The 21060-nt window shown below is 43.6% G+C and overlaps 1 protein-coding gene across 1 annotated transcript in view; it reads left to right on the top strand.

Moving 5' to 3' along the window:
• LOC128870191 (calcium/calmodulin-dependent protein kinase type II alpha chain-like) overlaps positions 1 to 21060 on the top strand; it is a gene marked incomplete at its 5' end in the record, with an annotated part of 137251 nt that overhangs the window by 37992 nt on the left and 78199 nt on the right. Inside the window, one exon of the mRNA XM_054112785.1 lies at positions 9756 to 9850. Coding sequence (XP_053968760.1) covers positions 9756 to 9850 — 95 coding nt within the window. The remainder of the gene's footprint in view (positions 1 to 9755; positions 9851 to 21060) is intronic.

The following is a 21060-nucleotide window of genomic DNA, read 5'->3' on the forward strand; positions in this document are numbered from 1 at the left end:
TATATGAGTGTATTTGGTGGGGCATGTAAAAAGGTGGTTAGTGTCGTGCGGGGTGCCTTCACATGCTAAACATATTCTGAGTATGTCGGGGTTAATTCTGGATAAGTAGGAGTTTAACCTGCTACGAATCCAGAACGTAGTTGTGCCAAGCTAACGCGGGACTCTCGGTGAAGTTGGAGCTCTTCGTCTGCGATGGGTGGGGGTTGGACTCCAATGACGTCATTCGGAGGTCGGGAGTTTAAGAAGGTGGTAAGGGTCTCCCTATGAATGTCGTTGATGGTCTGTATGTACACTGTCCGATCCAGTAGCTGTCGGTCTGTTTTGTCCTGGATCTTGTCCGCGTAATGGAGCAAGTGTCTCCTGACATGCCTGGGAGACGCCTCAGGCTCAAGCAGATGTCTGCAAGGGTGAAACCTGCGATGGCATCCAAGTAAAAACTGTTTCCTGGGTAATTTATTGTGCTTCTTCACTGCGAGCATTTGTGTCTCGTTGTGAAGGTATTGAAGAGGGAACATCAGGAGACAACCCGTCACTGTTGGAATAGCAGTGTTTTGGCAGGTCTGAAGTTTTATCTACTGCGTGTCACTAGTTCCAAGAGACCAGACAGGCGCAGCATGTGGTAGTTTAGAACTGATCGGCCTTACATGTCGATAGCAACATTCCTTTCTCTTTGCCCCAAATACTACCGGCAAGCGATTTCAGAACCTTGTTGGGATATTGGATTTTAATGGCAATAGCGGCTGTGTGCGCAGAGAAGGACAGCAAACTTTCAAAGGTTACACCCAAAATTTTTGGAATGTTAACAGTCGGAATTGGTGTATCATCGACTTTTACCTTGAATTGCAGTTTGACCTCTTTTGTCCAGGTGGTAAAGAGGGTCGCCGTGGACGTTGTGGGGGACGATTGGAGATTCCTCGCAGTGAAAAAGCGAGAAAGGTCGGTGAGGTAGTTGTTCACTTTGGAACACAGGCAGTTGTGCAGTCATCAGCGTATGAGACCAGGGAGCTCTTTCTGGAGGTTGGGGGAGCTTTGATATATAGAAGTTGAACAGCAAGGGGAAAGGACACCACCCTGCGGAACATCTTTTATGTGGGCGTTTATGACGGTGAGTGTTGGGGTGGTACTATGCACGCGTCGGAAGCCATGCTGATGTGTGGCTGGGGCCAGGTGTTGCGTGAAGAGTGGGAGTAGGAGGGCTTCAAGTGTCTTTACTACTGGGAAAGGCGAGTTATCGGCCGATAAGATTCCTCTTCCCAGATTTATAAATTATTTGTTCCAGTAATTTACCTGCAGAATCGAGTAGGCAGATTGGTTTAAAGCTGGACGGTTCCGTGAATGACTTCTCGGGCTTGAGTAAAAGCACCATTTGTCGCTTCCATATTAATGACAACGTTTGTTCCGCAAAGCAAATATTAAATATATGAAGGAACCTCGATGTTGCCTGGGCCAATGACAGTTTATGTACCTGATTAGGCACCCCCCCTGGGCCAAGAGACTTGTGATCTTTTAGCCTCTTTGTGGCTTGAAGAACCTCATCTGCAGTGATTCGCGGAAATTTATATGCGGTGGATCTCGAACCTTGTTTCGGAAAAAGTGTGTTCACCACTTCATGCAAGAAGATCGGGCATGTTGGTATTGATTTCTTAGCGACAGCTTCTTGGTCACCACCTTGTATGCTGTCTCCCAAGGATTGTTTTCAGCAGTTTTCGCCAAGCTCGCCAAGCTTTGATGCTTACGTTCTTTAATTGGTGTTTTGAGGTAATGTTGCGCAGCTTTCTAAGTGATTCGGGCTTTTAAGAAATTAGTCTGCCTCTTGCTCGTTGGAAGCTCCATCGAGCCTTAATGTATTCTTTTCACAAATAATATATGCTCTCGTTCCTCCAAAAGACAGGAACGTGTTGGTTTGTTGTCATCGTGCGAGACATTGACGCATCGCAAGCTCTAAAAATATCACACATAAGAGCATGGCAACACGGCAACATTTCATTAAATCTACCAGGATTAAAGGTGCTGGTTCTCGAACCACGGTGCTTTAAACTCAGTTGGTTTTTGTTTTAAGTTTGAATTCCTTACAATGAATATCGCTTATTATTGCTAAGTGATCACTGTGTGATCATCGCTGGTGCTCAGTAAAATAATATCCAGGCATGCAAATGCTTCAGGGAGTGCTCTGCCCTGGTCTATAGGGGTGCTTGGAGGTATGTAGCAACTATATACAGGGTGGGACATATAGCGTTTGCTTTTTGAACCACCTATTTTTTTGAGAAATGACGTTAAATGTGTTCATAATTTACTTAAAGGTTTGACATTTACGAAATAGGATGCTATACGCTTGAACAAAAGTGGGAAATATTGAAAACCTATTTCCAAAGTGGTGAGTCTTCTTCTTCTTTTCTGATTTTCACATCGGTGGCTACGTCAATAAGCAAAATTGTCGGATTTGGGGCTCAGAAAATCCACACGTTACTGTAGAGAAGCAAATGCATCCACAACGAGTCTCTGTTTGGTGCAGTTTTTTGCCTGGCGGCATCATCGGGCCATTTTTTTTCGAAAATGAGCGAGGAGCCGCGGTTACAGTAAATGGCGAGCGTTACCGTGACATGCTCAACGAGTGGTTTCCAAAAATTGAAGAGGATGACATGGACGACATTTGGTTTCAACAGGACGGTGCAACTTATCACACTGCCAAAGTTACACTCGAACTTTTGGCTACCGTTTTTGAATTCCGAATAATCAGCCGAAATTCCGATATCAATTGGCCCCCTCGGAATATTTTTTGTGGGGAGCCGTTAAGGACAAATGCTATGCGAACCATCCAGAGACGATTGATGCTTTAAAACACGAAACAATCAAAAATGTGCTTAAAAATTGGGTTGATCGAATGGCCTACTGTAAAGCCAGTCGTGGCAGTCATTTGAACGATATTATTTTTCATTCATAAATGACAATAAAATAAAAAGTTTAAAAAAATATTGATTAGTTTTTTTTTTATAGCCGATTCAAAAAGCAAATTTTACATGGCCCACCCTGTATAAAAATATAACAAACCTATTTTTTTACCACGTTCCCTAGGTGTAAGGAATGTTGTCCGCGGGACCGTATTGCAGTCTTTTCGCAAACGTCTTGCGTCCTCTTGGTCTTGCTTAGTGTGGCTACATCAACCTTTAGTCCGCAGTGATTGAGATTGAGTTGTAGAAATCTCATAGCTGTCTTATCTTTTGGAGCGCTACTTCAAATACCAGGCGTTTACTACCGCCGGTAACGTGATCAGTGTGGTTGGTTCGTCTTTCTACGTATAAAAGACACTTCGGATCACTTGTGGATATTCTCGCTATGTCCACTTCTCCTCCGCATTTAAAGCACACGCCTTTGAGGTTGGTTCCGCTCGTACAATTCCTGTATATATGTCGAAAGTGTAGACATTTCAAGCAGCGTCTAGGTTGTATAATAATAATATTGTTTAGGCCGTCTCAGAAGGTAGTGAAGCGATTGCTATTTGCGTACCGCCGTATGTCTTCCATAGCGATCGAATCTGGTAGGGCTCATTTTCAGAGTTTGACCAGAACTGATCCTCTGGCAGCACTACACTGTATCTTTTTTCAAGTACAACTCGTGATGGCATGGAGTCAAAGGGCATGGAAAGAATCGTTGGATCGAAGTCCATGCCTTCTCTGTTTTCCAATGCCGGACAGGGGCCGTACCAGTTCCCTGTGTGTTTCAGCCTGAAGATGGCCTTCAAGGCCTCTCCTTGGATGAAAGCATCAAGTGGTGGCAAACCAATCAGAACATCTAATGCCCAGCCTGAAGTAGTCGGAAAGCTCCGGTGCAACAGATGGCCACAGTGCGTTGTAGTCTCGATAAGGCCCTCCTGACTCCCACGAGAGAGAGTCTACTCATTCAAACCACTGATGCATAGGTGATAATAGGACTTATCATAGCCGTGTAGATCCATAGGATTTTGCTAGGAGAAAGACCCCACGTTTTCCCAAACACAAGTTTGCACTGCCAAAATGCTGTCAGTGCTTTGGATGTCTTAGTTTCAACGTGTGACTTCCAAAGAAGTTTACTATCGAGGATTACTCCAAGGTATTTGATTTCTTTGGATAGCTGGATTGTGACTCCTTTTAGCTTAGACAGAACGAGTCCATCAAGCTTCCTCCTTCTGGTGAAGAGAACAATACGAGTTTTGGTGGGGTTTGCCGTTAGCCCATTTGCACAGCACCAAGTGTCAATCATATCCAGAATTTTCTGTACTTTTCTACAGATGTTCATACGCGAAGGGTCCGTTAGCAAACAGGCAACGTCGTCCGAATATGTTTGTGTGTAGACTCCCGCATCATTTAAGGTGGTGAGTAGAGGATCGATCACCATGCACCAGAGCAATGGGCACAGCACACCACCTTGTGGGCAGCCTCTATTAACCCCGGGCGACACCAGGAGATCCTCCTCCGCCCTCATCGCGACGATTCTTTGGGCTTGCATTGAACGAATCCAATTCACCAGCACCCGGTCTACACTATGTCTACTGGCAGAGCTGCCCATACTGTCAAAAGAGGCATTATCAAAAGCCTCCCATAGCGTAGTCCCTCCTGTCAATGGCCTACTCTATCCTAGCAACAAGGTTTTGCAGTTCCGACTCGCAAGATTTTCCGCTTTGATAGGCATGCTGTAATGGAGAGAGTGGGTGAACCTTCAGCGACCTCGGACGCATATGCAACTCCACTAGCCCTTCGAGACTTTTCAGCATGAAAGAGGTCATGCTGATAGGTCTAAAGCTTTTGGAGCTGATGTAGTCATCCCTCCCAACCTTATTGATGAAATCGACCCTCACCATCTTCCACGAGCGTGGTATAAAAGCCAGTGCCAGGCATGCAGTGAAGATTTTCTTCAGGACTGCAGTCAATGACTCTATGCCTTCATTCAGTATGGCACGATAAATGCCATCTGACCCGGGGACTTGTAGCAGTCAAAAGACTCGATGGCAAATCGAATGACAACTTCATTCACCACAGATGTGGCAACGTACCCGTCCCGCCGAGAAAGTGTAGCAGCTCTGACAGCAGCCTCTTTCGCTATGGGCTGTTGCCGGCCAATGCTTATCTGATTACCTGGAAAGTGAGAGTCCATCAGCAAGCTGAATGTCTGACTTTGCTTCTCCGTGAAGGAGCCATCAGATTTCCTCGGTGACCCTACCTTTGCGGTTGGATTCCCTTTCAGGATCCTAGCCAATTTCGCCCTGCCACTTAGAGATTCAATACCGCCGCAGAATTCCCTAAAAGAATTAACGACGAAATTAACTTCTTCTATTTCCTCTGAAGATGACGGTATTGCTCCCAGTCCTCAGCAAGATTAGTCATGAGGGCCCGGTTTAGAAGTTCTCGGCTCCAGCACGGAACGGGAGTCCGATCAAGGAGAGTTCAAATTGGACAGGCTGACTCAAAACATTCAACTAAGGCAGCGTGGGTTCTTCAACTGCCACCTGAATTCCCCTGTTCTTTCCGAAGTCTTGGTGGCGTCACCTCAAAGCCCCGAAACGCCGCCCTAAACTTCTGCCAGTCTGTTTTTCTGGGGTTTCTGGTGGGCAATGGCATTTGTGTCTCCTCGCCATACTGAAACTCAATATACCTATGCTCCGAGCACGAATCTTCGGCAAGGACTCCGCAGTTCCTGATTGACCACCCAAATTTTGAATTTGATAAGGTGAGATCAATCACCTCCTATCTTCTAGTAGTAGAAAACCTAAGCTGTCTGCCCTTGTTGTGTATGTTTGGGCAAGAGGAAGCCGAGAACTCTGCTCATTGCATTTGCTGCTGCCCCAGATTGTATGCTGGGCATTAGCAGCGCAGCAGAGAACAATACCCAGACTGCAACCGGAGGCAACAACCCAACGAATCAGCCGGCTTTTGGAGTATTTAATCTCTGCAGCAGTCAGCTGATGGTCAGGCCCTAGTTTTCCGATCACAGCCTCAGGTCGTGGACCTATAGGAGGGCTTGGCTACGTCCTTGGATATGCTCGGGCGAAAATCCAGCTCGCTATCCTCCGCTAACGAAATTTTCGCATTTGACTGGCGTCGATATCACGCTTGTACCGTGGGGATTCGTGGCGCGGATATCAGCATCAGCTTCAAGACAGGGAAGTGTGCTGCTTTCAGCCATCGTCACCCTCCGTTTACGTCGACAGCGAGACCATTTTGAAGCGCCAGTGCCCGCCGAGGACCCGGTGGGTTCTGTGGGTGTCACTTCCGCCGACCGAGGCCTTTTGGAAAACACAGACGCAGAAGGGCCGACAGAGCCGGATGAGGATTTCTCCCGCATGAGCGTTGCCCTCCGCTTTCTTCTTTCCCTTCTTGCCACGCTCTTCGATTTCCCGGCTTCGTTGGAGGTCGTGCCGCCACCGAAATAGTCTCACAACTCAGGCCCTCTGAAACTGGGAAATGTGTTTCAGTCTCTGAGGAAGAGGATATTGCGATAGCAACCCCCGTCTCCTCCAGGATGAGCTCTCGCTTGTAGAGTTGAGAGACTTGGGTAATGGTTGAGGCCTCCAGAATCCATACCCCTGCCGCCAAAGCGGGTGGATTGCCAATTATGTATGTTCCACCTGGAGTAATTAATTCATCGTTTTACATTATCTTTTCGGTTTTTGTTCGGGACTCCTCCCTAGCCAGTTTGGTTCGCGGATGGCAACCTGATTCTATGCCAACTTTCAGTCATCACACAAGTGTTGGAACATAACCCAGCTGGGAAGGCTACTATTATGATGCCAGGGCTTCCCTATCCATCACCTGGGACGCGCCCGATGGGAGATCAGGCAACTCTACATGAGTTTAACTAGAACTTATTTCCATTTTTGCAGAAGCTGTTCCACCTGGTACTGCGTGCCACCTTCAGTTTAGCCGAGACATTTTCTTTTAATGTGGAAGATAATCTGGATACACACTAAAAAATATGGATCGCTGAATTTCTGATTTTTTGTTTATTTTTGAGACTTTTTAAACACCTACTTACTTAATCAGTCTCAGGTAACGTGAACGTTCTTTGGCCAAACGGTTCCCTACACTTTCGCACTATTCACCATGTTCAATTGCAGGTATAAACCTTTACTTCTACTGACCGTTGAGGGTGCTAGAACCGAGAGCCCTATGAAACACAACCAATTTTCAAAGTAACCACACGCAATGATCACCATTGGCTGTTTAGTATACTGCAAACACGGCCAATATGGCCCGTTTTAGCTCAGTTCTAATACCTGAACTGCTAAGTCATGTTTTTGGGAAGAAAACAATCCTATTACTCTACTAACTGTTTCTTCCAGCGAGGTATTCTTCATCTTCAACCTGATGGACTTTGTGCACTGGCATTCTCAACAGAGCTGCTGTTTCCTGTATCAGTGCAAAAGACACTCTTTCAGCAAACGTCCCCTCAGTGTTGTGTATGCTGCAAGGTATCATTCGTCCATCTGGAGAACTGTTGCCTGTGGGCTTCCCGTAACGTCTCTCTATAACTGACATCAGACTTTCATAGTCACCCCGATTGGCTTCGCGAATTGCCTGCAGTACTTCGGCGGCGGAACCGTTGAGTCAGAGAACCAGCCGACTTTATCTGCAGCCTTTAATTTGGGACCACTGGTTGAAAAATTTGGAGGATTCAATTGTAATTATTACAGGCGAGTTTTCACTGCATCTACTTCAGCCTCAATTGTTTCGAGTTGTGACGTTCTATGTGTCTTCTCTGCTTCTAACTTAGATATGTTGACATCATGCCTTTCCAGCTGCGCATGTATCTTCGACGACAGCTCTGCTAACATTTATGAAATTTGCGATAAAATTTGTGACTAGATTTTCGAAATCTGCGGTGACATTTCCGATGATATTTGCGGCGACATTTGTGATATTGTAGCCATTATTACATACATGTATGTTCCGTGTGATGGTCCTGGATTCTTCTCCTTTTTCAATTTAGTCAATGATTGTCAGCTTCCCGTTGGAACACATACTCATTTCCATTGACGTCCTTTGCTTCCATGGCCCCACGCAGCAGTACTTTTTGTAACTTCTTCTCTACTATAGACCTGAAGGAAAACAGGCCACTAGAAGCGGGGCAATAAGACATAGTGTGGAAGAAAGGGATCAAATGCTGGCTACGGTCACGTTAGGATCCTAACCATTATTTCAGAGCTTTCCGGACTGGTGAATTATAAACCTTCGCCTGCAATTACCACAACAAAGTACACGACACTCCTATCCTGAAAATGAAACCTTGTAAGACATGCTAGCTTACTCATGTAAACACGGATGGGTCAAAGCTCAAGGGTAGGGTGGGCGGTGGATAGCTTTCAGCTCTGCCAGTGTCGTTTCTGTTCAGATGAAGATTTGACGTTCTTAGTAGAAAATTCTTCAATGAATTGGAAGATCTCAATACAGTAAATATCAGGTACCATCTACAGTTTTTGATCAGTTTACATTGGTTTTAGGAGTGATCGGGACAAGTTCCTCACGCGTCATCATAATGGAATTTGAGCCGAAGTGTATCGTATAGTGCACAACATTTTAGAACATTTACTAAATGCTATAAAAACTGATTCCGGCGTTGGGCTTTGCGCCAAAGGCAACATGGAAAGGCTGCACTTCTCCTCTCTTATATATAGAACGTGGCGCTTTCGGAAAAACGCTACTTTATACTTGGCTAATTTGTCAATTGAGTGACGTCAGTACAGAAAATAATCAAACGTTTGTGTGCAAATGTGTGTGTGCAGTATTCATTATATCATTTTTAACTTTCCACTTATTCTTATTTTTATATGTTTGTTTTCTGCACTGACGTCACAGCTGTTGCGACGGCACAATCTTGTATTCTTTCATTATTGTATTCAGGGCCGTGGACTGCCTACCCGGGCCCCGGATGAAAATTGCAAATGCGGGCGCTTTCCAATTATGTCTAATTCATATTATTCGGAATTACTCTCGAGTCCGGGCCCCTCTGAGAACTCCGGGCCCGGGGTAAAAAGTCCCCGATCCCACCCCCTCTCGTCGGGCCTGATTGTATTGGATGCAAGCGAAATATAGGGCGCCTTTTTTTCATTCTATTATAGTTTCTTAAATTATAGAATCTATAACACAGTCCTGCGAGGGTGAGTTTCTAGAATAGCTGTACTTGTTTCTTGTAGTTTTTTATGCGCTGAAAACGAATCTGACCTTCAAAATGCTCCATCACGTCAGGATTTTTGGTAAATGAAGCCTAAAAGGTCAAAAAATGGCCATTTTAGCCATTTTTGATAATTTTTTTTGGGATAGAAAGTTTTTTTTTTCAATTTTCGACGAAAAGATTGCATAGTACAACTCTTTAGCTTTAAAACCCATTTTTTTAAATTATTGTACGATTTTTTAAAAAAAAGTTATGACATTTTGAAATTAACAGTTTCAGTTACGTATACGTTGGGTGTAACGTCTATTTTCTATCCCAAAAAAAATTATCAAAAATGGCTAAAATGGCCATTTTTTGACCTTTTAGGCTTCATTTACCAAAAATCCTGACGTGATGGAGCATTTTGAAGGTCAGATTCGTTTTCAGCGCATAAAAAACTATTGTACAAGAAACAAGTACAGCCATTCTAGAAACTGAAAAAAGTTAAATTTCGCAGGCCTGTGTAATTTATGAATATCATGAATATAGACTACTAAGAAAATTGTTGTAGTAAATAGATTTTTGAATACACAAATATTTATTAATTTACTTATATTAAATATTACATTTTTCAGAAAAATTTGTGACCCCCATTTAACAGCATTTGAGCCCGAAGCTTTAGGCAATCTTGTCGAAGGAATTGACTTTCATAAATTTTACTTTGAAAACGGTAATTATGAAGAAAATTTATCAGTATTTTCAGTATTACATTTGATTTGTTTAATTTATTTAAATAGTCAATTTAAGTAAAATTATGTATTGTATATACGCTTATTATTTAAAATCCTTTTAGGGTTAATTTCTCAACGTATATAGAAAGTCTTGTCTATGTAGCTATGTATGTCTTAAACTATCCCATACATTTTTTTTACATATTCGATCTCTAATTCTGTATAGTATATGGCATTAGCTGCCATCACTTATCTAAACAACAGCGGCCATTTGTCGATTGCAGTCGTAGATATGTAATACATATATTAGTATTATTAAGACATGGAGAAATTGGCCCTTAGTCGTTCTTCGAGTGAAATGAAAGATACATACATTATACTAAATATATTTAATTACATAAATGGTATTCTAATCGATTCAATTTTTATTAACTTTAAACTAATACATGCATTCTTTATGTGATACTATTAATAAGGGGCATCGTCTTCGACAACTTCTTTTCCGAATAGCGGAGTATATTTCACTAATTACAAATTTTAAGGATTAAGGAAGATTCATCACTTAGCGATGATCAAGCAAAGCTGTGCACTTAACCTCTATGTTGCCTGGAAGGCTGACAATGTGTTTACGAAAGGTCTCAATGATCTTATTAAACGAATGGCGGCATTTCAACACTACTTTTCAAACTGTGGGGCACTGCCTGTAATTGCATGTACGCACTGTACAACGCGTTGATACAACAATCGCAGCGTGTGTGCTGGTCGTAGGGATTGTTGATACAAAAAGGCAGCGTGTATACGTCGCTTTAGTATTTTTGTTCCTCGCGTTCGTGCAGGTTGATAGAGTTAGTGGAAGTTTGATTGTATTCGATAGCAGTTGGTTGTTTGATTGGTGCTATTTATCCTTCGCAGCTAAAAGAGACATTTCTATCATTTATTAATATTATATTTGATTGTATAATAAATATTTGCATGTACATACACTTAAAATTGGCCTATAATAATAAATAAAAATATTCCTTGAAAAAATCCAAATTGGTGACCCCGAACAAAGAACATTTTCATAAAAAAGTGTTTTCCGAGAAAATTGTGGACATTTCTAATACGGCGAGCGTGCATCGACCATAACCTAAATTTCACCTGCACCGGCATACTAACATAACCGCACATTCCACCACGTGTAACCAACGCTTGTGGTACTACACCAAACTTCGGAACTTAACGACGAAATTTAACGCAAACATTTAAAAGGAGTTTTTATTGATGCAACGCGGTAGAAGGAATTACCTTCCGCATTTAACTCACAATTCTATGCAACCATACAAACAATTGTACTATTAATGCAACTTTAAAACGTAATTCAACGCGCAAATACAACATTTTGGATGCAACATTTTTTCGAATGAGAATATCATCAAACAACGAGAAGCCCTATGTACGGCCAAGAGAGCAAATACCAATCGAGGTTTTGGAAGCCACTCAAGGGAACCTACAATCAATATTTACCAGAATGATCCAAGGAGACTACACACCTGGAACCTCATCAGGAGCCTCTCAACGGCAACTACAACAAGAATTTCGCGAAAATGTGAGTACCTTCACCGATCAGCCTTTACAAAGTAGTCATATTGCGGTTAAACCACCCGTTTTCTTGAAAAGTAGCCCTCATATATTTTTCATTCAAATAGAGACGTCTTTTCGACGCGCTAACATTTCTCGCGATGATACAAAATACGACCACGTGGTCGGCGCATTAGACGCGCAAATTCTCGAACTGGTCAGTGATTTTCTTCGCAATCCTCCTGAAACGGACAAATACGAGTGTCTCAAAAATAGAATTATCGCGGAATTCGCGGACTCCGAATCGAAAAAAATTCAAAAGTTACTTAATGACGTTGAGCTTGGTGACCGTAAACCATCTCAGCTTTTGCGCCACATGCGTGACCTGGCCGGAAGCTCAGTTTCGGAAACAATTTTAAAAAGCTGGTGGATTGAAAGATTGCCTGCTACACTTCGAGCTTGCTTAATAATTGGTGATGAAGATTTAGACATATGCGCCAAACGCGCCGATACGATCATGGACTTTGTTGAATCCACATCCTCACAAGTCATGGCAGTGAAAGCTGGTGCCAGTACACCACATAAAAATGAACAATTTGAGGAAATCCTCAACAATATTAAAGCTTTGACACAGGCAGTTGCTAATTTGGCAACCCAGTTGACCACCCCCGGTGATCGTTCACGGTCACGATCACGAAGTGGCAACAACCAGAATGCACGGTCAAGCTCCGGCGACAACGGTAATGCCAAACCGTTTTGCCGATACCACTACAAGTTCGGTGGCGCAGCACTCAAATGCGTTCCCCCGTGCAAATTTAATGATAAAAAGGCCGGAAAACTAAAAGCCGCTTCCTTAGGGACGACAGACGAAGCGGAAGTCATGACCAGTCGTCGATTGTTCATTACGGACAAAAACACCTGCAGGAGTTTTCTCATTGACACCGGCTCCGATATCTCAATTCTACCGCGTATTTTCGGTAACAAATCGGCCGGCCCGTCCTTATATCGTTTATTTGCCGCAAACGGCACTCCCATTAAGACTTTCAGTCAACATCAGCTTAGCCTGAACATTGGTCTCAGGCGCAATTTCACGTGGCCATTCATAATTGCCGATGTAGATAAGCCAATCATCGGCATACATTTTTTAAATTACTACGGTCTCATTATTGATGTCAAAAAGCGCAAAATTATTGACGAAAAAACCCATCTGGTGGTTAAATGCAATTCCATTATGACTCCATATGAACGTTTATCCACCATCAATGTCGGGAATAACAATATGGCTGATCTCATTAGCGAATTCAAAGCTCTGACGCTTCCACCGATTTTTGGCAATACGGATTTAGTCCCATCTCATGACATTACTCATCAAATCATTACCACGGGTCAGCCCATATTTTCGGCAGCACGTCGTCTCAACCCGGAGCGACTTAAAATTGCCAAAACAGAATTCGAAGAAATGCTCAATGCTGGCATCTGCAGTCCAAGCAAAAGTGCATGGGCAAGTCCATTACACATGGTTCCCAAAAAAGATGGGCGCTGGCGATTCTGCGGTGACTATCGGCGTCTCAATGCCATTACAGTACCAGATCGCTATCCCTTGCCTCATATCCATGACTTTACACAAAAGTTTGCTGGATGCAAAATTTTCTCGATCATTGATTTGGTTAGTGCTTACAACCAAATTCCAATTGATAGGGCTGACAAGGAAAAAACGGCCATAATCACCCCATTTGGCCTATATGAATTTAACGTCATGACATTCGGTCTCAGAAATGCTTCTCAAACATTCCAAAGGTTCATGAACAAGCTGTTCATGAATTTGGATGTCGTTTTCGTCTACATAGACGATATTTGCGTGGCTTCGGTTAACGAAACCGAACACCGGAAGCATCTTCGCATAGTTTTCGAGAGATTAAACGCTCTTAATTTGAAGATTAATCTCGCCAAATGCACCCTCGGCCAGCCCGAAATAATTTTTCTCGGCCACACGATTACGGCAGATGGCGTCGCGCCTCCTAAGGCCAAAACCGAGGCCATTTGTGAGTTCAAAAAGCCGACAGTAGCTCATGAGTTGCGCCGTTTCTTGGCACTCCTCAATTATTATCGTAGTTTTTTGGCTAATGCTGCTTACACGCAGGGTAAACTACAATCTCTCATTGTCGGAAATACAAAAAAAGACAGAACGCCATTGATCTGGACTGAAGAGGCGTCCCAGGCGTTTGAACAATGCAAGTCTGATCTGGCTAAGGCCACACTGCTGGCACATCCTTTGCCCAATGCCCAACTGATTTTAAATGTTGATGTCAGCAATTTTTCGGTAGGTGCAGTTTTACAACAGCGAGTGGGTAATGATTTACAACCCCTAAGTTTTTTTCCAAACGAATGTCTGAGACTCAAAAGAAATACAGTACCTACGATCGTGAATTATTGGCAATCTACTTGGCTGTCAAGCATAATAGATACATGATCGAGGGTCGTGAATGCATCATTCTCACCGACCACAAACCCATTACGTTTGCTTTCAAGCAAAAACCGGAAAAAGCTTCGCCCAGACAGTTAAGGTATCTTGACTTGATTGGCCAATATTGCACAGACATCCGGTACATATCGGGCAAAGATAACGTTGTGGCAGACGCTCTATCAAGAATTGAATCCATTTCCAAAAGCGAAATTGGCCATTGTGATATCGCTCAGTTGCAAAGCAATGACGAGGAGCTGACATCATTGTTGAGTCCAGATTCCAACACTCATATCAAGCTTCACAAAATCACAATTCATGATTCCGAGTTACCCCTATTTTGCGACATTTCCCAGGAGAGGGTTCGCCCTTTCATTCCACAAGCTTTATGAAAACAAATTTTCAATCTGGTACACAATGTTTGTCATCCCGGCAAACATGCTACCAGCAAGCTTATCACAGAACGCTATTTCTGGCCAGACATGAAAAAAGACGCTACGCGTTGGACAAGTCAATGTCTCGATTGCCAAAAAAGTAAAATTTCTCGACATAATCGAGCAACTCTTGCTGAGTTTAAAATTCCTAACGGTAGATTTCACCATGTCTACATCGATTTGATTGGTCCTCTGCCGGTCTCAAATGGTTTCCGTTATTGTCTCACTGGCATTGACAGATTCTCCCGATGGCCCACGGCCATTCCACTGCAGAATATGTCGGCGGAGGCTGTCGCAAATGCCCTCTTAAACGGATGGATCTCTCACTATGGTGTTCCACGCGTTATCACAACGGATCAAGGTAGGCAGTTTGAATCCGCTTTGTTCAGGGAATTATCAAAAATTCTTGGATTCAAACACAATCACACGACTGCGTATCATCCACAAGCGAATGGCATGACCGAACGTTTTCACCGCACGCTTAAAGCTGCGATCATGTGCAAAAACGATGCCAGTTGGTCCAATTCACTTCCTCTCATTATGCTTGGCCTCCGCGCTTCACACAAGCCAGATTTAAACGCCTCGCCGGCCGAGCTCGTTTACGGTACAACCTTGCGTCTCCCTGGTGATTTTTTTGAGTATTCCAAAGAACCTGAGTATTCGACCGAATTCGTGAGCGGATTGAGGAGTACCATTGAGCAGTTACGTCCGATCGCGTCGTCCAACCATGCCAATATTAAAAGCTACATTCAGAGTGGGCTTGCCAACTGCACTCACGTTTTCTTACGCGACGATTCAGTTCGCAAATCGTTAAAACGTCCCTATGACGGGCCTTACAAAATCATTAAACGTGGGGATAAGACCTTTGACATTGACATTCGAGGCAGATCGGTGACGGTAACCACAGATAGAGTCAAGGCTGCATGCTTAGACTCAAATTTTATTAACCAAAATTTACCTCCTAGTATTAATAGAAATCAAGAGGCTCAACCAACAATTACTCATAAGCAAACTGTACAGCCATTAGATTTAAGTTACGAAAAACAACCTATTAGTAATAAGAATGGGGATGCCACACATCCAATGGCCACCAAAACCACTCGCGCTGGCAGACAGATTATAAGACCACAGCGCTTCGTTTCTTTTGTATCGTGATCGGTTGATCACTGGTGGGGGAGTGATGTGGGGCACTGCCTGTAATTGCATGTACGCACTGTACAACGCGTTGATACAACAATCGTAGCGTGTGTGCTGGTCGTAGGGATTGTTGATACGAAAAGGCAGCGTGTATACGTCGCTTTAGTATTTTTGTTCCTCGCGTTCGTGCAGGTTGATAGAGTTAGTGGAAGTTTGATTCTATCCGATAGCAGTTGGTTGTTTGGTTGGTGCTATTTATCGTTCGCAGCTAAAAGAGACATTTCTATCATTTATTAATATTTGATTGTGTAATAAATATTTGCATGTATCTACATACACTTAAAATTGGCCTATAATAATAAATAAAAATATTCCTTGGAAAAATCCAAAAACAAAAGGGACGTTTTCTAGAGAAGCGACTTTTAAGACAGCCATTGGCTCAACCTGAAAGACACTAAAGAAAACAAAAACACATAACAGCGCCCAATCCTGTGCTCATAGATGGACTCGTTTGTTTTTTCAGTCAATATTGGGGATTGCAGTCAATATTGGGGTTGTAAATTAGGACTGCTAGTTAGGTAGGCATAGTGGTTGTCGGTTGACACACGTAGGCCAGCTGTAGGCCCATTGTGATACCACCGGGACTCTCCCCTCTCCTCACTCTACATTGTCTTCATTGAACCAACCTGTGGCTTTAATATATCTAACAAGGCTTGTTATTTTTATATTGGCTACTTCTGCCAAGTTATTCAGAAACTTTTTCCTAAAATATTGAACCTTCCTTCTATCTCTTCTTCGTCGATGTCGTTACAGCTTCTGCAATAGTCGTTATAGGGTGCTTCCAGTCTACCGGCATGCCTGCCAATCAGACAATGCCCTGTTAGGACCCCGAGAAGATTTCTCATGTTTTTCCTGTTTAGTTTCAACAGTCGGTTTGTGCGGCCCATGTTCCATTCCGGCCACGTCATTCTACTAGTTGCACAGGTCAGGAACGAGACCGTCATAGCCTGTTGGCAGCACTGATAGTGTGTTTATTTATAAGCATCTTGTAAGTTGCTAAAGGTATAGGTATGTTCGCTTTGTCTGGTTGTATCGACACTTTTATTTAAGTCTAGCAGGTCTTCCCTGATAACCAAAATTTCAGCTCGAAATACCCTGCAGTGATCCCTTACCGGAATGAGATGTTGGCATTCATTCCTTCAGAATAAAGGCCTCCGCCTACTTGATCATTTAGCTTGGAACCAGTATAGATGCTGATTCCGCTTCTATTGTCCATTACCCCATTGTCCCTATCTTATCTCGTTGTGAAAGTTGTGGTAAAGGATGTATTTAAATGGAACTCTACTGAGCTACGAAAGTCTGTCGTTTGATGTAGGAAGAGGTATTCGTCTAGTATTCTTGCGTGACTTCTTTTGTTAGTGGCTAAGTTAGAAGATTCTCTTAACCTAAGTGCCAATTTCGCCACCAGTTGTTTGCTGTAGGCCTCAATCGGTAATAAGTGCAGCATGACATTCATCGCTGCCGTGGGCGTAGTCTTTAGTGCCCCGCATATGCAGAGACTAGCACTCCGTTGATTACTTTCTAGGCATTTTACTGTTGTTCTTTTCTCGAGTGTTGGCCACCAGACTAAGATACCGTGTGTACTATTTTTGGGGTTAGGCCCCATTTCTCCCACATATTTTCCCATTTATAGAGTGCTATGGCTGCTTTTTTTACTCTATCATTAATCTTATGTTTCCACGAGAGCTTCCTATCTAACTAGTCCTAGGTAGCTCGTATCTTCTCTAATTGACAGTGTGATTCCCTCAAGGGTAGGGGGGCTTAGAACAGGTATCCTGTATTTTCTGGTGAACATGATTAGTTCTGTTTTGTTGGGATTTTTCCCAAGACCACTCGATGCAGCCCACCGGCTTACATCGTTAAAAGCTTGTTATATTATGTTGCAGAGGGTATCTGGGAATTTCCCTCCTATTAATATTGCAACATCTTCTGCGTAGGCCACTACGTGTATCCTCCTTTCCTCTAGATTCTTCAACAATTGATTCATTGCCAGAATCCACAGCAGATGAGAAATTACACCGCCCTGAGGGGTGCCGCTCTTGACGGATCTGTGTATCATCGAGGTGCCCAACGTCGAAATTATGAACCTGCCTAGTAGCAACTGTTCTGTAAGTTTCACAAGGCCTTCGGCGACACCCAAATCAGTCTTTGCGCTTGTTACCTCCGGTAGGATGTTGTTGAAAGAGCTCTCTATGTCTAGGAAGGCTACTAGACAATATTCTTTATTCTCAATTGATTTCTCTATCTCTGAAACTAGTGAGTTGAATGCTGTCTCTGTGGATATATCTTTAAAGTATGGATGTTGTGATCTCGCTAGTAGCGACGGTGTCAAGTTTTTCCTTATAAAGGTGTCTATTAATCGCTCTAACGTCTTTAATAAAAATGAGCAAAGGCTAATAGGTTCGAAGTCTTTATTTTTCGTATGCGAGCTGGTAGCCTTTGGTATGATTTAGTCGTAATGTTGTTCTGAATATGGTTATCAGCCATTTCATAATGTTGCCCAATGTTTGTTGCACTTGCGCAGGGATTATCCTATCTGGTGCCGGTGTTTTATATGGTTGGAAGTTTTCTACAGCCCAAGTTATCCGGGTTTCTGTGACAATGTTGGGGAAGTCGGAACCTAGTATCGCATCCGAAGTAGGGATATTGGTGGTTATCGCTTCCTCTGAATTACCTGGGAAGTGAGTATTTAGTAATAAGTCTAATGATTTTTCGCTGGATTCTGGCTGCTGAAGATACCCTATGGGTTGAGCAGACTTGGTTAGAGTTTTTCTCAGTCGAGATGCCTTTACCGTAGTCCCGATCTCCCCACAAAAAGTTCTCCATGAAGACCTTTTTACTTTCCTCATTTCTTTCTTATATATTTTTAGTTTGTCATAATAGAAGTCCCATTCGTTTTCAGTTTAGGAGAGTTTGGCTATGTTGAATTGTTTCCTGCAGTTCTTTTGCAGCTTATTCAGTTCGGGTGACCACTAGGGTTGCTTCTTCTTCCCTCTATGCTTAGCTGCTGGACAAGCCTTAAGCAGGGCTTGGTTGCAGCAGTTAGTCAGTCTATTGACCATGATCCGTGGGCATAATAAAGGTAGGCTCATTACCGCGATTGCACAGCAGTAATTTGGTTTCCATAATAAAATTAAAGAGTGACTCACCTCATCCGTTAATATTTGAACTACCCCAGGTAGTGTGATGGGCGTTTGCGTCGCCTCCCAATAGTAGCTTGTTGCCGTGAGCTTCGCTGTCCACTATCAGCTCTTTTAGCAGGTTCGACGGTACTGGATCTCCGTGAGCCATATAAAAAGACGATAGTCGGTACTTGTTACCATCTGTCTCCCAGCTTATCGTAGTTGTGTCTGTATTGCTATATTTGTAGATCATAAATATGGATAGTTCTGTTTTTGCCATAATACAAGACGTTGATTTACCTTCACAGTCCGCTGTGTACAGCCTATATTTTGGTGTCGCCAATCCGCAAATGCGCCCTCCATTGGTCCATGGCTCCTGAATGAGGACAAAATGAGGGTTGTCTGCTGACATGCGATCAATTGGGGCTTGCGATGCTAGCTTACTGTGATGAAAATTTATTTGAAGAGGAAGCATTCTTTGCATTCTCGTCTTCTTGCGACTCGCTCAAGAGTTCTCTTTCTGAGTATATTATACTCGAACCAGCTATAAGCTCAGTTGCCGTACTCGTACTCATTTTCATGAGTCTAACTGTGAGCTCAGACCCTGACGAGCAGTAACCTTCCAAGTCGATGCTCTCGACGTCGCTTGTGGACTCCATAGGATCTTCCTCAGCGTCATTAGCTTCAATCTCTGAGGCTACTGGGTCGCTAGCATCAGCATCTGTTTTATTGGTTCTGACTCTCACTTTGCCAAAACCTTAATTTATGATACCTTCGCTTTTCGCCAAAGGTTCTAGAGAGTCGATCGTTAGTAACAGCTTTACTTGCATTGTAGCACTTTTCGAACCACACCGTCTACTGTTATAGTATTGTCACAAGCCTTGACAAATTTCCAGCCCGCCGTTGGAAGGCGTGGTTTGCACGCACTTATCATTTGACTGATTTGCTATGGGTTGGAGGGTGTAGGGACTCGTGCCCTCGCTCGAGACGGGCTTTTTTTCGGCTACCACGAGCTTCGCTTCGGGGTAGACTTCACCGATCTTCCCTATTGGTGCGTTATATAGATCTACCGACCTTTCGTCGTCGCAGGCTATAATTTTAATTTGGCCTTGATACAAGTAGTACATTATGGTGCCGGACCTGGATTGCTTAGTAGCATTTCCAGCGTCACATTGGTCCGAGCAGCCTACACCCATTTCCATTGGGCCCTGGGAATTCTTCCCTCGGGATCACCCTCATCCAGGGCTCCAATGATGATGCGATTGCGGGCCACTTCTGCAAACGTTTTATTAGGCGCTATGCCTCGATTTTTCGGTCTTTTCACTGACGGTTAGACCTCTTCAGTAGACCTCTGCCTCATGCTGGCAGCTGACGATGTGGCTGGCCTTTTGAGGGTGAAGTTAGGTAGTACCTTCTTCGCCCACTCTATCGACTCGTTTACCTCCTTCGTCAGCTCGGCCATTGTTGGTGGTGTTTCTTGCAGCCTTTTAAGTATCTTGACGGCATTACGCCTCTCCAAGTACCCTGCTTTGGTTGGATCAGTGATCCTTACTGTCGGTCATCTTCCGGCGAGAGCACTGGCCTCGGTGCTACTTGTGCCAGTATCTTCTCCAGCTCTTCGCATAGCCACAGGATGTCGACTACTTGGTTTAGTTCCGACGACTGTCACAGAAATGACCGATGTACTGGAGCTAGGCTTAACCTCAGTCCCAGTGCCAGCGCTTGCCGCCGGTCCACTCTGACTAAGTTTGTCTTCAGTCATCGTGGTGGCAGATTGAGAGCTCGTTTTAAACGCTGCTCGTTACTCGGAGCCTGCTGCCACTTCTGGTTTGTTTGTTTGTCTTAGTTTTTGTTTTTTGTTATTGGTGTTTAAGTTCATAGTTGGTTCCACGAGTGCCGGATAAGATATGTCCACCTGTGTATAGCTCCGAACTACACAGGCAAGGCTAGTTATTACGGAGGGCCGTAAGCTTACGTTAACGACTGGGCTATATTTGAAAAAGGGCCACCAGCCAGGCTGATCCTCGGCCCGGGCGCATGACACCTTGATCCGGCCATTTACCACACATCGTAGTCAAACTCCATTTACAAATGCTGTACTATCAAGGAGTAACGAACACTTGTCCGTGAAGTCTTATCTTAGCTAGCTACCTTTCAACTGTGTGCAGAGTGAGAACTGTGGTATTTATTACCAGTCGGCTCCCTCGGGGAGGGTTCAGTGGAGGGGTTTTGCCGACCCTAGGACCGCTAAGTAGATATGCATATCATGGTGATGTGTTAAACTTTAAATTGGTAAAACTTGTTGTTCAAGAGCGAAAAAGTCGATGAGAGTGGCAGAGTTTTAGATTCCTCGTCGAAAAATTTGTAGAATACAATATAAGAGATACAAACAATTTTTCAAAAAACATGAAAGGTTATGCTTTTTTTGACCTAGC

The sequence above is a fragment of the Anastrepha ludens genome, chromosome X (assembly GCF_028408465.1).
Source record: "Anastrepha ludens isolate Willacy chromosome X, idAnaLude1.1, whole genome shotgun sequence".
In the NCBI taxonomy this organism is placed as follows: domain Eukaryota; kingdom Metazoa; phylum Arthropoda; class Insecta; order Diptera; family Tephritidae; genus Anastrepha; species Anastrepha ludens.